Source organism: Pleurodeles waltl, chromosome 3_2 (assembly GCF_031143425.1).
Source record: "Pleurodeles waltl isolate 20211129_DDA chromosome 3_2, aPleWal1.hap1.20221129, whole genome shotgun sequence".
NCBI lineage: Eukaryota > Metazoa > Chordata > Amphibia > Caudata > Salamandridae > Pleurodeles > Pleurodeles waltl.
In genome coordinates this window covers 78,464,189-78,484,085 of record NC_090441.1, presented here as the reverse complement: position 1 = coordinate 78,484,085, position 19,897 = coordinate 78,464,189, and the positions used below count along the sequence as shown (strand labels likewise).

At 44.6% G+C, this 19,897-nt stretch overlaps 1 protein-coding gene across 35 annotated transcripts in view; it reads left to right on the top strand.

Annotated features, from left to right (window-relative positions):
- Positions 1-4,252: 4,252 nt before the first annotated feature.
- The window catches only part of ELN (elastin), a 212,562-nt gene continuing 196,917 nt past the window's right edge, over positions 4,253-19,897 (top strand). For 21 of the 35 annotated variants that reach the window (XM_069226829.1, XM_069226825.1, XM_069226827.1 and 18 more), the window contains exon 1: positions 4,254-4,418. In XM_069226829.1, the coding sequence (XP_069082930.1) occupies positions 4,343-4,418 (76 nt within the window). In that variant the 5' untranslated portion in view covers positions 4,254-4,342. Of the gene's footprint in view, positions 4,419-19,897 lie in introns of all 35 variants that reach the window. The other 14 variants (XM_069226833.1, XM_069226830.1, XM_069226832.1 and 11 more) reach the window with 3 other exon arrangements.

The following is a 19,897-nucleotide window of genomic DNA, read 5'->3' as shown; positions in this document are numbered from 1 at the left end:
AAGGAAAGAAGCCCACAATAACGACCCTCAATAAATGGATACCCTTACTGTTTCTTAAGCGTATAATCCCAGAAGGAAAGAAATCCCAAGAGGCTTCCAGGTAGGTGGCAAGAAGAGCTGCTTCCTCTTGGGCAGAAGATAGTGAGGGTCGGTCTAAAAGAAATTTGTAGTACTGCGACATGGGCTAAATCATATACGTTTCTCATTTCTGACTCGTTTTTATATTTATATAGTAATTAAAACTATCAGTAAATAATCCGAGCATTAGACTACAGAAATTATTTTTTAAAGTGTCATTTTACAGTACCAGCAAAGCCTTCAAACCATGATTTCTCATTGTATGCTTTATACTTTTCTTCTGCTTGTACTTTCCCTCAGGTCACCTTCCTTGTGTAGGGGGTGTTTAAATCTTAACTGCGAATATATTAACAAAGTTTTTGTTGAGAGGTTGCCGTTAGTTAAGGCTTTTATTTGTACCACAGTCGCCTATTATTATTTACAGGCCTGGCAAGCCCTGAAAACCCGCTGACAAATAAGTGAACCTCTGTTTCCTACATCTTTGTATACAGCCAAATGATTTTGAGCTTTTGTCCAGTCTAACACGTTTACCCATTCACGTCCCCACTTGTGATGGCCGATCATGAAATGCTGATGCATGAAGCCCAACTCTTGCATGTGAAAGATACAGAACAACACTTACCTCTCTGTGCCCTTCAGTGCTAGAAATCAATCAGTCTGCTGCAGTCAAAGATCATCTGTAATACTCGTTAATGGCATCTTTTCTAGGTCCACCTAACCTACAGTCGCAGACCGTGAGGATATCTTTTGTTTTCAGTATCTATCAGTGGCGTAGCGTGGGTTGTCAGCACCCGGGGCAAGGCAAGTAATTTGCGCCCCCTAACCCGGGGCAAGGCAAGTAACTTGCGCCCCCTAACCCGTGGATTTAGTCTCTTCCAAGATGTTGCGCCCGGTGCGGCCGGCCCCCCCTGCACCCCCTACGCTACGCCACTGGTATCTATGCAATCTTCTGTTGTACTTATTAATGACATCTTTACATTTCTGGGTCTACTTAATCTTCCAGCGTATTCAGTGAGAACATGTTTTCTTTCAAGGTTTACCCAATTTTCTGTCATGCTGTTTTATGGCATTTTTCCTTTTGTAGGTCTACCCACCTTTGTGTTGTAGTCATTGAGGACATATTTCCTTTTCAAGATATATCCAATCTTTCATCGTGCTCATTATAGACATCCTTCCTTTTTAAGGGGTAACTGGGAAATTTAGAACTTCCTGATCCTATGGTTTGTACCCTATCGTTTTGCAGTTCTTCACAACTGGTGAAGCATTTGCACCGTGGTCTTCTTTCCTAATTTGTTCCTATTTTTTTTCTTCAATTTTACTGATTGATTTCATATCCTACCATGCTCTTATCTTACCATACTCTATGGCCGACCATATATGAGCTGATTCTTTTTAACTATGTTTTTGAATTGATCAATGGCGAATGAATTGGCCAGAGAATAGCTTACCACCCAGCATTCAAGGCAATGCGTTGTTGTAGTGGTTAAAGGTGGCTAATTAAATGGTGATGATGAAAAAGGTGTTTGAAAGTTCAACACACTCATGCTGTTGGCTTGGTACTGATGCTTTGTAAGCATAAGGGGGAGAGGTCACATCACACAGTGGGTCACTGTTGTTGGTAACTCACACAGGCAGGACAGGCAGGACAGGGCACAGTGTCCACCTATTGGTAATGGAGTGGGACATGTATGCCCCCTGTCACTGCCACACAGATTGTCCAGAGTGTTTGCTCTGGCAGGACTGGGAGCAGTGTCTACCCATTGGCAATGGAGTGGGACATGTATGGCCCCTGTCACTGCCACACAGATTGTCCAGAGTGTTTGCTCTGGCAGGACTGGGAGCAGTGTCTACCCATTGGCAATGGAGTGGGACATGTATGGCCCCTGTCACTGCCATCCAAGATTGTCCAGAATGTTTGCTCCAGACAGTCTGGGCAGAATGACTTTGAGCTGCAGAAATGATTTTGAGCAATCTTATCTTCATGCGCTAATGGTTAATTTCCTGCACATTCCTCTCCCACCACTGCTCTACATTTTTTGCGTTTTGTTTTCTCAGTGTTGCTTTTTGAATCTGTCACTTTTTATCATCCTCTAATCTCGCTTTCTGATGCTGTGGAACCTGCGTGTTAAAAAAAAAAAAATGTGCACACAGTGTAAAAAAAAACATGGACATCATTTTTTAGGGAAATGTGCAAAATTTTGCGCACGAAAAAAATGTCTTCAATACGTGCACATTCTGGTTTTCTATAGAAACGATCCGAACCTTCATTAATGTTTTGTAAACGCACTTAACTGAGTTCTATTTGCAAAATACACTAATTCTGTGTATTAGAGACGGTGCAAATCATTCATGATCACTGTTCGTATGAAGGAAATTTACATTTTGGCAGAGCTCACCACACCACCTCCCCATGATCTTCTTGGTGAGTGAGAGAGCACATACTTTCCCCATCAGCGCCGTTTCTTTTACTTGGCAGTCCTGTCCTTGGCATGAGAGAGAAGTCTGCCCTTACTGCCGGTGATGTACCTGTGAGAAAAGCTTGTATTCCTGCTTTCCTTGATTTATGAATTGAACTCACAGCCTGTGGTGTGCCCGTGAAAAAGCTCATATCTATGTTGCCCGTGGTACTTGAAAGACCCTCAAAGTGTTGTCGCCCTTCTTCCATTTCTTCACTTTGTGTGTCAGTGAAGCTTGCGCGCACGCAGCCCGTTGTACCAGTTCCACACTGATTTTTGGTGTGCTGTCCCTGCTGTGTGAGGAGATTTCATTGCGGTCGCCTGCTGGTGCTGTCTGTTCGAGTCGGGGGAAGTGCCCTACTGCTTACTTCCTGTACTGTGTCCCGTGTGCAGCTCGCGCTGGTGCTGGCTCCCTATGATGCTCTGGACCTGTCTTCTGTGTGTGAGAGCACCTTGCGCTACTGCCGCCCATGGACCATCAAGTTTGGATGCAGCGCGCGCGTTCCTTCACCGTGCCTGTGTGCGCATCTAGGGATAGGCGGCTCACTAGCTATCTCTACGGTGACCAGACGTCCCGGATCTCCCCTGACAGTCCCGGTTTTTAAAGGACTGATCCGGTGTCCCAACTCTTCTCTTAATTTTAAATACACTTCCCGTTTTTGGGGACAGATGTTCGGATTATTAAATAAATGTCCCGGTTGTTGGGACAAAGGTCAGATTATTAAATACATGACCCCGTTTTTGGGACAAAGGTCAGATTATTAAATACATGTCCCGGTTTTTGGGACAAAGGTCAGATCATCTAGGGAAGCATAAATTAAAGAGGCCTACGAAGTATAAAATAATTAAAGTATTTTATCTGTTACTGTCAGGCAACACAATCTCCTGCCTGCTCCCAGTAGAGAGAGGAGTGGGGAGCTGAGAGAGGTGGGTGGGGGCAGGTTGGGGGTGCAGGGTGGGAGGTCAAGCCATAGCTAATTTTATATATGTATTCTTGTGTATGTGTGTATATATATATGTGTGTGGGTGTGTGTGTATATACATATATGTACACGCACACACACACACATATAGGCACACATTCACAACGCTACGCAAAAAAACAGGACAGGCCAGAGATAAAAGTGAGAGTAATGTCTTTAGTCTTTCTTTTATGTCTGACCTGTCCGGTTTTAGCTCCTCAAAATCTGGTCACCCTATCGATAACACATGATGGATTGGGATGAAGAAAATGAAGAGGCGGCCACGCTTGACTTAAACTGACTTGGATGCAAATTGCAACGTCAAAAGGTCCAGGATGTAAGGAGGTCACTACTCTGGGGTAGTCTCGGTAGCTAAGGGACTTAAGACATGATGGGGGGAGAGGGAGGCTTCAAGCTCCTACACCTGCTCAGAATCATGCCCTAAGCAAGGTGCAGCGTGCAGGTGTCAGAGAGGACGAGGTGTGGGCCTGAACCGTTAAGAGAGCGGGAGAGATCTGGCTGGCCCAGGGCCCTTCCTCTCCTGTTTTCACTAAAGCCTGCTTTGGCAGCCTGCCTTCCCACTTGGCAGGGAATTGGAGACTGTAACGAGCAACGACAGAGCAGAATGAAAATAGTAAAGTTAAATAGCTCATAGTGGGGCGGGGAGGGGGCCTGGCCTGTCCCAGCGATGTGAACCCCTCAGTCTCTCCTCATCCATCCTCCTTTGCCCCCTCCCTCTAACACGCCCCCTCCCTCCCCTTACAACCTCGTCCCTGGGAGCCACAGTCCAGGCAGCTCCGGGATAAAACCCACGGCTGAGAAGGGACGGAGGCATTTCTCAGTGAGATGGCGAACCGAAAGGCTGCATCCCTCCTTTGTGGAGTCCTTCTCCTCTCGATCCTGGGATCTTCTCTTCAGGGAGGTGAGTAAACATTTCTTTCCTTCAGGGGTCACTTCCCTCATGGGAAGACGCAGCTGTACGGCCTTGTTGGGTCCTGCCTCAAGTGAGCTGCAGGGGAGAGTCAGTGGGACACGAACTGCAGGCAGTAAGGTGCAGGGACATTCAGGTGCGAAGTGCAGGTATTTAAGAAGAGATGAGGTCGAGAATCGGTGGCACTCGGAGCACAGCTCGTAGGGTGAAGGGTCCTTTAGCACATCTTCCAGGCAGCGGGGATGAGTCTGGGGAACATAGAGTGCCCCTCGTGAAGAGGAAGGCCATTGGGATGCGGAAGTACAGCTCGTGCTCTGGGGTCGGGGGATGTGAAGTGCAGGTAGGGAGGTGGTGGGCATTGGCATGTAAAGTTCAGGTACTGAGGTGGAATATCAGTAGGATATGAAGCACAGGCAGTAGAGTGGAGGGCACAGAGGGGTGATGTGCAGGCACCTGACTGGAGACTCTTTAAGAGATGCAGTCAAGAACCAATGACACCTGGAGTGCAGCCAGTAAGCTGCAGGATCCGTAGAACGTCAAGTGCATCCAGTGAAGTGGTGGGTGATGGGCACTTGGAAGTCCACCTCTTCCGCTGGAGGTATGGGGACATGTGTGAAATGCCAGCAGTGAGGTAGAGGGCTTTGGAGCATGAAGCTCAGTTAGTGAGCTGATGGTTAATGGCGACATGGAGTACAGGCAGTGAGCTGGAGAGGTGTTGGGACTGAAAGTGCTGGCAATGTGATGGAGAGTCATTGACACATGAAGAGCATGCAGTGTTATGGGAGATATCAGCACACGGGGTGCATGCAGTGAAGCTGAGGTCCATTGGGGTACCAAAAGCAGGCTGCAAGCAGAGGATAGCGTGATGCAGACAATCAGGTGAATAAGATTTGGACGTGAAATGCCGAAAGTGGGCAATTAGTTATTCAGGCAGGAAGTGCAGGTGTTTTGTCAATGGGACATGAAATGAAGGTAGTGAGTGGGGCATTTGGGGGTGAGGTTGTGTGTTGGTGGCATGTGAAGTGAAGGCAGTCAGGGGGAGAGTCACGGGAAACTGGCTTGGTCACCTGGAACTGAGTGTCAGAAATAGGCACTGTCTCCCCCCAAGACATGTGATCCTCAGAGACTAGTTCAGGGTTACAGAAGGAAAGCGACGCATACACTGCAACTCGGTCAGCACCCGATTGCATGCACGAGTGTGCGGAATATGTGTTTATTCACACGGATTTAAGTTTAGAGACTCCAGGTATCTCATAGGAGCACCTGCTAAGCTTGGTGTCCTCTTAGGGATCGGTAATGAGATTCCAGCTGTCGGAGGGATCTCTAGTGCATTTAACATGCTTTCATGGTTTGGGAGTCTCAATACATTTTAAGAAGATCCATGAACCTGACTTATTCTCATGGGCAGCGGTAGAGACTCTGGATGTTGAATAAGTTGATCCTGAGCCTAGTGCAGTCTTATCAATGGAGGAGGGGTGTCTCGACTGTATTAGAAGGCTGTCCTATGGGCCTGGTTCATTGCTATTGATGACAGAGGTGTACATTTTTCTGGGTTGGAGGTGTATTGCTTGAGCTCTAATGTATTAATTAAGAGGAATGTGAGTTACATAATCAGCGGGGGGGGGAGGGGTAGGGACCTGGGGGGCTCACTAGGTCTGGAGTTTCTTCCTAATGAGACTTATACTGAATCCTGAGCATTTGGGTAAGTGTCCCTAGAGCTGTAATGTAGTCTTTTAAAATGAATGCAAGTCTTACATGACGACCTGGGAGGATCTTTCCAAGCCTAGGCTGTATGTTTATAGAGAAAGCCAGTCTTAGTCATGGATGAATCTCTGTAACGCTGTGATGTAGGCAGTGAAGGGAATGCATCCTTTACAGGATTGTGGGTCTCGCACGATGTACTGGGCACCTGTGTCAGCACTTCATTCCTCAGTAAATCTGTGGGTGATTTTAACCTAGGAATGTGAGTCAAACCTAGTGCAGTGAAGGAATTAATGTAGATTGATGCTTTGATAGAGGAGTGTGAGTTAAACATATTGACCCGAAGGGATCTATGTAGATCTGTGTATTATTTTAATGGAGTAGTGGGAATTAACCTAGTGACCTAGAGGAATATCTGAAGATCAGTGTTTCTAATGGAGTAATGTGAATCACACCTAGTGACCTGAAGGGATCTTTGTAGATCAGCCTATCAGCAAAGTAATGTGAGTTAAACCTAGTGACCAAAGGGATATTTGAAGATTAGTATTTTTAATAGGCTAATGCAAGTAAACTTAGCAACTGAAGGATCTTTGTAGATCCGTGTTTTAATGGAGGAATGCAAGTAAACATAGTGACCCGAAGAGATCTTTGTAGATCAATGTTTTTAATGGAGGATTGCAACCTAAACCTAGTTCCCCGAAGGAACTCTGAAGATCGCAGCTTTTAATAGAAGAATGTGACTCTCACAAAGATAATGGATGGATCGCTTTATTTTCATGTTTTTATTGGTTGACAGAGGAATGCGAGTGTTGCCAGATGCTCTTATACCTTTGTGATGTATTCTGTTTCATGAACCTCACACAGTACACAGTGGAGGAAGTAGATCGATCAGCCTGTGAGTTGTTCTTAAAGAGTGAACTGAACGATCTCTCAGGTTCATGGTTTGTTCCTAGAGAGGAATGCGAGTTTCTCAAAGTAACCGGAGAGGCCTCTGTAGAGTCAGGTCTGTGTAGTGCATGTAGCGGAGCCTGCCACAGAAGGGATCAATCTGAGTTTCATTATCCTCACCATCAGCATTTTTGCAAGCATGCCTTCTGCATGTCGTATGGCAGCTCATACTCACCTAAGGGCTTGGGAGTGTCATGTGGCACATTCAGTATATAGACCACCTTCCAATTTGGGGATACATCTGGAAACTCAAAGGAGTGCACAGGATGCACACCCTTGGTCCTGCTGTGACTCAAAGCCTTCTGGTTTGTGCTTCCCCAAGTAAACACAACCCAACTTGACATCTTATTTCCACTGTAACAGCCCAAAGGGGTATTACTTTTTTAGGAGATTTAGATTACCATTTCATAACATGTTTACTTTTTTTTAAATCTCTTTTTATTACATCATTAAACACAGATACAGTCTGCATAAATAAAAGTGTTGAAAACTGCACCTTACCTCCTTGCCCCCCAAGACATCGCACACCTCATGTGTGTTTTAAGGGAGCCAGGTCCTGAGAGTCCACCCCTCTTCGGTGGTGTTCATTTGCACATAAATTGCCCTTGTAGGTATTCCAGCTCCTCCACATTTTCTCCCATTTCTTCGGGCATCCCCTACGTTCATCGATCACTCGCTCCTCCAACATACACCAACCTAAATCACATTTCCATGCCCCTATATCTGGTGGCTGAACGGATACCCAGCCTTTAGAGACGTTCCTCTTTGCCACCACTAGACCCACCGTCATCCATATTCTAGATGTCCTCCTGGCATCCGTCTCACCCTAATGGCATTTACTTAAAGTATACTTCTATTTGTTACACACTATCACTTCACGAACATGTGAATTTATACAGAAAAAAATTAAAACATGACACAAGAAGTATCTTTTATTAAAGAAATAAATGACTTATTATATACGCACACTCACGCACACTCGTTTCAAAAGCCAAAAAAGGTGGTGATTTTATTGCAAAACATGATTTATTGCAGGAAACCTCCCTGCATTTGCATCTAGTTATTCAGTGGGCTGAGCCTAGCCTTGACCTGGGGAGGGCGCAGAGAAGAGCTTTTATTTAACCAGCATTCCACAACCCTATACCCGCAGTGACATCTAAGTTTAACTCTTTCAGGTTCGAGCGTCCAGAGGTGAGATTCTGGGTGGAATATCAACAGATCGTATCTAGGGTTTTGTTATCTAATGCTTGTCATTGAAGGTCTACGCTGCTTCATGGTACTGTGAATGGCAGTTGTTACTATTACCCAACTCATTGGCATCGTGTATATCAACCTTGAAGGATGAAGGGTTGAGTGGACCCTGTTGAGATTCGAGCAAGTGACCTGCTGATCTCATTTGCATCATTGGGTTAGCTCACTGTGCATGAATCTGGATACGTTGGAAAATATATAGTGTCACACAGAGAGTGGACAATGAGTGTTTAGGTCCATTCCAACGTTTGTAATCTTTTGAGCGCTATAATATTACTGCAGAGCACAGCTGGTGCAGACGCATGGGAGCACCCCCTGCTTTGTGTCTTATTACACTTAGGGTGTCATAGTTAATGCTGTCGGAGAGTCTCATGCAGAGACTGTAGATGCAAAGCAGCAAGGCAGAGCTGTGTGCGTTACAGTTATTAGGAGGTCATTGGTGGTGAGTGGTCAGACCAGACCTGGGTGAATTACAGCACACAATCTCATGTGTGATGTGGTGTCAATTGTGGTGCTGGAACAATTATTAGAGTGTGCGTTCTGCTATCAAAGTTATATCACTGAACCACTAGGAATTCCATAAAATCCAAACATCACACAAAGAACCAGAGTCGCAAATGAACAAAGCTCATTCAGCAACAGCATGGTTAGGGTGTAGGATGTAGCTGGTGTTGCATTTTGGAGCACACTGTCACAAAAATATTACTAAAGCATGGTGTGGTAGTGCGCTGTCATTTACAGATAGCAGATTTTCCATTGAATGACATTACAACGACGTACAGTTTTACTGATAAAACTATGTAGCACACAAACCATAATTTGTTAGGTAAAAACAACATACTACAGCTTTCCTTTCCCACAAGCCAAATTAACTGAAAGTTCACTTTACAAAATCCTCAACCTTTTCAGTCAGAGAAAGAAAAGTAAACACCAATCTTCCTATAAAAATAAGCACTAATTTTTCAGAAGACTAGCCTGACATTTAACCTCTGTCTTTTAGTGCACTGCAAAGGTGACATGATAGAAACAACAGGTAAAACCATCTTTAATGCTCTTTCACCTTCGGAACTCAGGCATAGTTATTTTGGGGGTGCTGCCGTACCCCACCCCTACTTCCAGCACCCATGGGCATCAATATAGAGGGTCACAAAGGGTAGAGATAATGAAAGGAAGTTGCACCCTTGCGCACCACATATGGGATCTCGTTAGTGATGTATTGTCACTGTAGAGTCTCAGGTAGGATACGGAGAAGAGGGTTACCTAGATTCAGGGGTGTTTACAACACTCTAGAGGCTATTAAAGAGAGCGTAAAGGCTAAGGAACAAGACAGAATATGTATTTGCCTCAGTTTTATTGAAGACGGGCCTGTGATACACAGTACTAGCAGGGACATGTGGAGCTAAGTAGTGAGCACATGAAGACGTCGGACACCTTTGGTTGACTATAATATAGACCACATCACTTTGTCCCTGTTTCAAAGGGGACTTCCGATGACATTGCAAAGCAGCGCAGGCGTGTAATTGGCGGGCAGAGGACTTTTTCCCTTCAGTTGGGGAAGGACGGAAATAAAGTGCCCTAGAGTCCTGGCTCACTCAGAACCATGACACAGAAGAAATCTCTATCTCTCCACCCGACCTTCAATTGGAAAACTGGTACCAGCAACGGAATACACCAGCAGCCTGCAGAAAAGCAAGTACTGCTGTCGGTGCTACCCCCATCAACTCGCACCGATTTTTAGGCCCGGGTTTTGAGAGCTCAGTTGTCAAATAGATCTACAGTATTGCTTAAAATATGCATAGAGTGGGCCTTGCGTCCCCCTTTTCATCGAGCAGCCTCTTTCAGCGGTAGCCTTTAGACACCGTTAATCACGTCTTGGCTCAGCCCGGAAGGGTAAACTTCTCTCACCTGATGCTGTTCGCTGTTTCAGTGTATTCATCCGCCTCCACCGCCTCGTGACCCTGTGTCTGCTGCTGGCGGCTCTCTCCCATTGGTCTTGCGCTAATGGGCAACTCTGCATGAGTTACCCCATTGGGCCCAGACCTACTGGCTCTGTAAAATGCTTATTAAAGTAGGATGGATACATGGCAGTTGGAAGAAATAAATTTTGGTGACACAGATGTTATAAAAGTTGTATAAAATAAGAACGCAGCAGCAGTTAGCACATCACATGGCCTGTGGTTCTCTGTCCATGTGGCACAGGAAGCTCAAACACTGCAGAAGATAGCTCATCATCAGGTCTAGTTTAGTGTCTTCACTTCACACACAGTTCAGGCACTTTAGTAGATATCTCAGCACGGTCTGTGGTTTACTGGGCTCATACCATGGAGTACAGGCAATACATTTGACAGTTCTGTATGGTATGTGGTTTATTGTGCTTACTGCAAGAGAAGTTCAGACAAGGCAGTGAGTGTCTCAGGATGGTTTGGGGTTTATTGCTTTCAATGCATGTAAAACCCAGACAAGGCAGTGTCTATCTCCCTACATGGTTTACGGATTACACATTGCACATGGAGCTCAGCTCGCTGCCTGGCTTTAGTGTTTTAATCACAAATGAATCTCATAAAGTGTGACCGAAATCTCTGTACACAGTCTCATTGTTAAACATGAAGCTCACGGAGGATGGTGATGACTTCCCTGCAATGTTAATGAATTGCTGTCATTTTTATACCCAACCTTCTCCGCACGTCTGTGGTTTTATCTATATGTTGGTTATGGAACTAAAACAGAGAAGTATATATTGGTCTGCAGAGTCTGTAGTTTATTGTCCATGTTTTTTCTGAAGTACAGACGGGCTCGTGGATATGTCATTTTTAGTGAAAAACTTGAATCTTACTAGCCAGTGACACATAGATCACAATTAACTCCCTGACAACTCTAGCAGAAACTACATTTATATTTCATTTTAAAAGATGGGTAGACAGAGACAACAAACCAACCTAGAAGTTTTGCAAAAAATTCAGCAGGCTCGTTATAGCTATCCACAGGAGTGGTGAAGCAGTCCTCTATCTATCCTAAGGGACTTCTAAGCCCTTAGCCTCTTTGAGGAAGGAATGACTTATTAAATAAATCATTGTGCAAACAAAGGACAAACAAAACAGACTCTTAATCGAACAGAGTGATGGAGAGTCAGGGCTTTAACCCATGAACATCTGCTTTCAACCTATTTGCTGACTACAATAACCTATCCTTTACCCGAAAAAAAGCCAGGTCCCAATGCCCCAGATATGGTTATCTTACCTTAAAGTCTGAAGTTTCACATACGTATAGATTATGATGTATTTTCATTTAACATAGAAAACCGATTTTAAATTGTCAGATTAAGAACATTGTCTTACAAAATTATCGTGATACGAAAAGATCTTTTTGGCAACACCTGTACAAGTGTATAAACCATTTAGAAATACAGTTAGTCAAAACATTCTCAGTCGCAGGACATATTATTTTGCAGTTTTCTCATGCTCAAATAAATCACCTAGTTTGTAGTTTCTACTCCTCTGTCACAGGCCCTTCTGAAGAGTCTCTCGGTGCCTATCCATGCCCTAGTAACTGGCACTATTGACATTTGATTAAATCTCCAGTGTGTAAGTGCTAAACTGTTTTTATATTACGCAAATCGTACTTCTTTATTCCATTATATGTCAAGTGATGGTTTCAGTGGCGTAACAAAGGCCCCGCAGCCCCCGCAGTGTGGGGGCCCGTGTTCCAGGGGGCCGCCTCTGCACAGTACCCTGGCCTGAGAGCTCCTGAGTGAGTCCCCCCTTTGGGGAGGGAGGGGATTCTTGGGGGGGGGGGAGGTGTGTAGTTTGCAGGGGGGCGCTCAGCTTTGGTTACACCACTGGATGGTTTAAGGGACACCTTGCCCATACTGACTCTGAGGAGTCTTTCACTAGCTTCACTCTGAAAAAGCACATTAAACTCACTCCTTACAGGCTCTTCAGAAATATTCAGAGTGCATAATGTAACAGCTGGTGTGCCTACCTGCCTATCTGATCTTGTCTTACTATTAAACTCTACTGCAGGATTGACCACATCAGAAGGACCCTCTTAGCTTCAGGAAGGTGGTTGGAAACATTTGCCCAGTTCCCAAAACACCTAAAACGTAGCTGCCAAGTTTTCAGTGTGCTTGTGTGCAACGTTTCCTCTGCTTTCAGTGTCGGCACGTGTGACACTTTAATGCCTTATGCGTGACACTCCGAGAGACACTTCATTCATTCTTTCATTACCACCATCTGTATAGTACAGTCAGCCAGGGACTGGCACTGCCTGTCCAGCAATGATGATGCACAGGCAGCAGTTTTAGCGAGTCCCACAGCTCGCCCCCACCCCCGCATCTCCATTCTTGGGACTCCTGTGCCTTCTGCGTGATAGCGCCTTCGAATGGAAGTGTCTACTCATAAGGGGTGAGAAGAAGGCATCAGGAGAGGAGGGCCTGTGATCTGCAATTTCACCACCATTGCACTTCCGTTATATTTGCAGAAACAGTGCTCACTATGTGCGACCTGAGGGCAGATCCTTCTGCCATTGCTCTCATCATTCCTCCTTTACCTCTGCCCCCATTGTCCTTTAGGGAGGGCTTGACCAACAGAAACACACCCAACTCGATTTTAGCTTTTGGCAGAGGCGCTAGCAGAAAGGAGATTCTGAAATGTCTTCATGCATTCCTCATATAACTCCCCTCTGCATTCCTGTTAGCCCTGCTATATGCTGTGCGAGTATGCATAGCCCGTCGATGCTGCAATGACACTAACATTGTTTTGGTGCGTGACAGTGTAGTAGTAAGTGGAATTACCGTCTAGGTAATCTTCATTTAACACAGGAAAGGACTGTTCTTCATTGCTTCATTATCCTTTGACTTTGGCCTTTTGTCTCCTCATCATCCCCTTAACATTCCAGTAGATTCACTTTGCCGGATTGCCAATAGTACCTACCTGAGCAAGTCAATTTTTTGCCCTGGGTGTAGAGTTCACGATCGAGAGCGTTCTGTTTGCCTTTTTGGATCCAGACTAGGCATAGATTTTAAATAATATGATGTCACTCTACTTTTTATCAAACCACCCTTCTGACAGGACATCAAGTCCATTGATATGAAAGTGATCCGCATATGGTTCGAACATCTCATTACGGGTGTAAACCCCACTTTAACTCATTCTCCCTGACTCTTTTTCGGTTCCTCAAATGAAAACATATTCACTCTATTATTAGTGATCACCAGAAGAGTATCTATGTGTATATATTTACATATATCTCAGAGATATTGGAGGGCAATATATATATATATAGATATATAGATATATATATATATACACATACATATATATCACCCTCCAAGAGTTCCACTTGTCGCTACAAACCCTGTCAAGGTTGGTGTTCAGTAGTATTGGATTGGATTCCCACATATACTAGCCAAACTTCTAAACAAACCCAGGCACTCAGATGGGTTCCCTTCAATTGGCTATTTGTTCACCATGTGCAACCAGCAAACAGACGTGTTTCGGCTGAATTCTTCTAAAGGTGTCTGTTTGTGTGGATATATATATATATAAAACTCAGTGGTGATCGCCATTGGGTAGTTACAGTTAGGACCATGTTTCCACAACAAATGTATTTCTTTTTGTTTGCTGATAACTTTGGCACTATTTGACGAATCTTCACAAAACTTTCCAGAAAACATCTCATTCACCTCAGCTCCTTCCTGGAAATTTTTGGGAGATCCAACAAGAGGGGGTTGAGAAAAAGGGGGTCCCAAAACATAGGAAAATTGAATAGTGATGCAGAAAAAAATGGCAGAATGGAATTATATCAAATTGGGCAGAAAGCTAGATTTTTACCCAGCAAGCACACTTTTTGTGATTTAGTGTAAATCCATTTAGTAGATTTTGAGAAATTGAGGTTCAAAATTCAAGTATATTTTGGGTCGAGGAGGCTCTGCAGGCCCGAAATATCAGCACATTAAATCCAATTGCCTGCTATCAGCATCAAGAAAGATGTTGCAACAGTCATTTCAGGACCCAGTCCCCTATCCTGAAAAAATAATTAAATATTGTATTGGGGGTCAAGTTAGGGTTACTCTGGGATCCAAAACATATTTATATTTTTTTGGTACTGCGGATCTGGGGAGGAACCACGGATCCGCAATAAAATGTAAAATAGCAGTCTCCTGCCTTTTTCAAATAAAATGCTCACCCCAGGGGTGAGGAAGAGTCCAGGAGAGCTGGGGGGGGAAGCATATTTATTTTTTATTTATTGTGAAGGGGTCGAGCTGCCCTCCCTGAGCCATATAAAGGCTCTCCGTATCCCATCCCCTGAGGCCAATGCAATTTTTTGGGGGAGGGGCCAAGTGGCCCCAGTACCCAAGCCATTTAAAGGCACCGGCCTCAGTACCCCCATCACCAGGGCAGATGCACTTTTTTGTGGACAGGATGTGGGTCTCTGTCCATGAGCCATAGAATAGCCCTGGTGACCGCATCCCCTGAGATACTGTAGATTGTTCCTGCCCAGCGGTGGCAGAAAGAGAGGCTACTCAAAGCTGGGCAGGAGCAAAACTGTAGGCTGCTCCCACCTAGCGAGAGCAGAAAGAAAAACTGCTCACAGCCGGGCAGGTGCAAACTAGTGAAGCTGGCTCCCACTGGCATCCAGGATGGGTGCTTTATGTGGTGCCGCAGGGGCCACACGAAATCCCCCAGAACACCACCTACCCCCCTCCCTCCGTGGCCCCCAGTGACAGCATGTGCTGTCAGTGCTCTAGATGTGATCGGGGCACCTACTTAAAATAAAAAAAAGTTTTTATTTTTTTTAGTTTTTTTCAAAAGACACAGGCAGCACAGGAGTGGGTTACCCATGCTGACATTTTTTAAAACAAAAATAGACTGTTGGTGCCCTGGTTGGGATCCGGTCACCTCGGCCTCGCTGCTTCCCGATTAAGCAGTGAAGGTGTACATAAAATATTTTCTGCCCCCTCACAGGAGTGCCCCATAATGCCCTGCATGGGCTTTTTCTTAAAAATAATTTGGTTGTCATGGTGCCCCAAGGGGCTGTTGGGGCACACCTACAGTTTGTAAAAGTGTTGTGGGATATGCAAGGAGCACAGCACACCCCCAGGAAAGTTTTTGAAAAAACAACTGTAAGTCTCCTGGGTCATTGTCCCCAGGAGAGCCTACAATATTTGTAAAGCAGCCTGAGCTGGAGTTGTATGCTTTTCAACTGGGCTGCAGGACCTCTTGTGATTTATACAATGGATTCATTTTGTGGTTGGGAGTTTGTTAAAAGAAGAATCGTACATACATTTATAGTTATTTGGAGTAAAAAGATTTTTGGGACAAAGTCAATAGGTCTGCTTTAAATAGGTTTATGTTCTGACCACTTGCTAAAGCCAATGAAATAGCTTTCCTATTTTGGTCTTCTGACTCTTTGACAAAGCCAGTAGGCCTGCCTTAATTAAAGCAACATCCCTTTACATTGTGACTTTAAAAACAAATCTCAGAAATTCACTGAATAAGATTAAAGTGACGTTATAGTTAGGTGAAAATGCCAGTTAAAATGTATGTGACCAGTTCAAGTTAACTGGAGTAACTGTAACTCATGCCTTCATCATGCATTGCTCATAACCTCACATATTACAGCACTCATGGCATGTTCTATGACATAATTACTCTTTACCTAAATTTGTGAACTATCTACAGTTCCCAGCTACCTTTTTTGCATGTGTGTGTGTGTGTGTGTGTGTGCGCACGCGCACACATGTGTAGGAGATTGGGTTATTGTTTTGGGGGGATGAAAACCCTTCTCATGCAACAACCACAATTCTTGTTGGGGTGCACCACAAAAGTCATTATATTAACCTGTGCTTAACCCTCTGGTAGCTTAGTACAAAAGCAGTCAAGCTTAAATTAGAGGTACTGTTTTAAGTATTTATGCATCTCACAAATAGTAATAAAGTTCAAACACCACACAAGAGATATCCGATGCCACTTTCTAAAAATATAGTACAATTTAATAAATTTAATTAGTCCAAAAAGACAAAAATCCAATCAGTAGAACCAGACATTTGCAATTTAAAATTAAAGATTTAAGTAAAGATAGCACCAAGGAGCAGAAAGCGCTAACTGTGGCTATCTGTTTGTGCTAGACCAGAAGAAAGTCACAAGTTCAGGCTGACCACAATGAGTGCAGGCCAGAAACAAGGACCAGGTAAGACCCGCTGAAAAGTCAGCGCGCAATGTTCAAAACTTCAGGATTTCACAGGAGGAGCTCAACTGATGCCAGCCAAGGATACAGGGCCCTGGGAAGGTGCCTCTTGGGGATCAGGAACTCACACTCCAGCAGGGCTCAGGCAGGTCCAGTTGTAGGTCCAGTCAGGGCCTGTTGAAGGAGGTCACTCAGGTTAGCCTCAGATAAAGGGAGCAGGCCCAATCTTCATTCTCAGAGAAGAGGACAGGCTTCAAGCAGCAGGGAAGTCCTCTGAAGAACAAGGCAGACCTTGAGCAGCAGGGCAGTCCTCTGGAGAACAAGGCAGACCTTGAGCAGCAGGGCAGTCCTCTGGAGAATAAGGCAGTCCTTCTTTTGTAATGTCCACAGGTCCAGGAGCGTACTGAAGAGTTGGTCTGAGGGTTCATTATTTATACCTGGTTCTAGCTTTTGAAGTGGGATACGCTTCTAGCCCCTTCTACAGCTGGTTTCGGGAAACATCCTCCCTACCCCTGCCCAGGCTTCAAGACATCTAGGGTGACAAATGACTTTGTGAGTGTGAGTGTGCTGCAGCCAGCTCCTTCGAAATGTGATTGGGCCCGGGGAACAATTCCACACCACCCATCCTGCCAACAACTAGCCCCCCTTTGTCTCACTGTCTGGGTGGAATACAAATACCAGCTGCCATGCTAATCACAGTCATGTGACCCATGACACAAGCTACAGGCACCAAAATGCTAGGACAAAAAAAGACCAATTTTCCTAAAATGGCATTTTCAAAACTGTGCCTTAAATTCTTACTTTACCTTTAAAGAGGGTTTAAAATTACAATTCTTATTAAAATTATCAGATGTAATAAGGTAACCTAGTGTTATCCTATGGGAGATTTAGCCTCACAGTAGTAAAAAAAACAAATTTAGGAGTTTTTCACTACCAGGACCTGTAAAACTTAAAGGTACAGGTCTAACTTTTTGAATACAAAGCACCCTGCCCGATGGGCTGTCCAGGGCCTACCCCTGGGGCAGAGCCACTGGAATTGTGTGGCAAGGGAGAGTCAAAATTATGCGGGAGGGTTAAGTAAATTATGTGGCAACAAAAGGCAAATTATGCGGCACTTTTGTGATAGTATTACCTGATTATTTTGACATTTTGAAACCTGTTAACACTTTTTGGGTATTAGCTGCACTTCATTAGTACCAGGTTAACATCTAAATATAGCAATAAGCTACAGAAAGGTGACCAATCAGTTTTTGCAAAGGGTCTTCCACTGTGCGGCAACATGTGTCTCTGTGTTTTAGTAACTTTTGAACCGTTTGAGCTATAAACATTTTTTTTTAAAATCTGCAGATTGTGCAGCAGATAATGGATTAGGTGGCAAATGCAGAAAATGTCCAATTATGGGAAAATTGCCACTGCCAAACAATCGCATAATTCCAGTGACTTATATGTACTTTGCCATGCTGAAATGGCAGCTTACAAATTGCACACAGATGCTGCAATGGCAGGCCTGAAACATATTTAAAAGGCTACTTGTGTGTGGGTGGCACAATTTAATTTACATGCCATGAGTGCAGGTTCTACCACTTTTCTAGGGCCTTCCAAGTAAATGTGCCAGTTGGTGTATGCCAATTGTACCATGTTTAAAGGAGAGATCAAAAGCACTTTGGCACCAGTTAGCAGTTGTATAGGACACAGAGTCCTAAGGTCAACAAAAAAGATCAGCAACAAAATAGAGGAGTAAGGCAAAAAGTTTGGCGGAAGACCACCCTAAGGCTGACAGATCTAACATGGAGCCAGCAATGCTCCTTGTTTTAGTGCTTACTTCAGGCACATGCTCCCTGAAGTAGCTCTTGCTAAAGACATGGGTTTTGAGTGCCATCTGCAGGCACAGGTTTCGTGAACTATCTCGAGTGAGTGCTTACTCCAGACGTGCGTTCTGAAGAGTGTTTCCTGCAGAAACAGGGTCCTTTAATTACCTCTTGGTTGAGTGCTGCCTTCACACACAAAGTACTTGGAAGTGCCACTTGTGCGAGTACGTCCTGGAGATATGTGGGTTCCGGAGTGTCTTTCGTGTTAGTAGTTCTTTTCGAAGTCTGAATCCACCTTCTGCCCTGGGGATCTGTACAATACCTACCAGCACGTGAGCACCTCACCTTGTGGCCCCAAGCACCTCGTTTGTTGTTGCTGCCTGCACGCGCTTGAACCTCGTGGAGGGCTGGCTGGTTGCAGCTCCTCGTGCCCTTCTGCCACATTTTCCTCACTGTCGGAGTCATTGCGAGGGCCGTGGCTGGAGCTAGGATGACAGGAACGGGTCAGATAATGGACGGAAACAGTTTCGTCAGCCACTTACAGAGGCTTTCAAATGAACAAGGAGAAACTTGGAAGCAGAACCGAAAACAAATCACAAAATGGAGACAACTAATTCTGCGCCTAAGAAGAGAGGGTGACAGGGCAAAGGAACGTTCCTGTGCGCACGCGGGCCTCCCAGCTGTTTAAGCGGGGCTCGGCGCCTTCCCAAATCCCTTCTTTGACATATCCTGTTGTGAGAATATACATAGCCATCTTGGCACAGGTCTGGCCTTCCAGATGTTTAGCAGAACTTCGGGACACATCGTGATGTCTTCTCCTTCTCGGCCGCCCGCAGGAGAAAACCTCATCACGTTCAAGAAATCTTTACAGCAGTTCCTGCTGCAATAATCTCCATTCCAATCTCAAACCCGTTGGGCAGACTCAAGATACAGTCTGTGTGTGGTGGAGACTAAATAGCTTGCCTCCCCTCAGTCTTTCACTTGGTCTCTCCCGTGACTGCTTATCTTCTCACTGACGCACTCGTATTCTAAAACTGTGGTTCTTTAATCGCACTGTACACGTAAACTTCATTCGCAGTGTAATATTAGCCTAAAGTCTTTGTATAAAGTGACATAAAACAACCTTCAGGTAGACTTAATGCGTTTAAACATTAACACATTTTTCCCCTTCAAGACATGTTAAAATAAGCAATGGGGTCTTACAATAGCAGTAGCCCAACTCTGCATCCGTAGACTCTGGAAAGCACCTACTAAACCAAGGCTTTCAAATTGGCAAGCAGAAACGAAGGTGGGACACCAAAGAATTATAGATAAACTGAACGACCAATTAGAAGTCTTCAAGACCATATTATGTCAATTACCCACCTCAAACCACTAGTACTTGGCCAATGACCCCTCACATATGCTAAACATCAAGCCCCATTCTGAACAACTACATAAACTCAGAATCAGAACGACCCCGACTAACTGAGTTGATAAAAAATACCATCACTCTTGCTTGAGAAAAAGGCGACAACACCACAATTAGGATACACTAACACGTTAAGACCAAGACTGCATCTTCCACTAATAATAAAA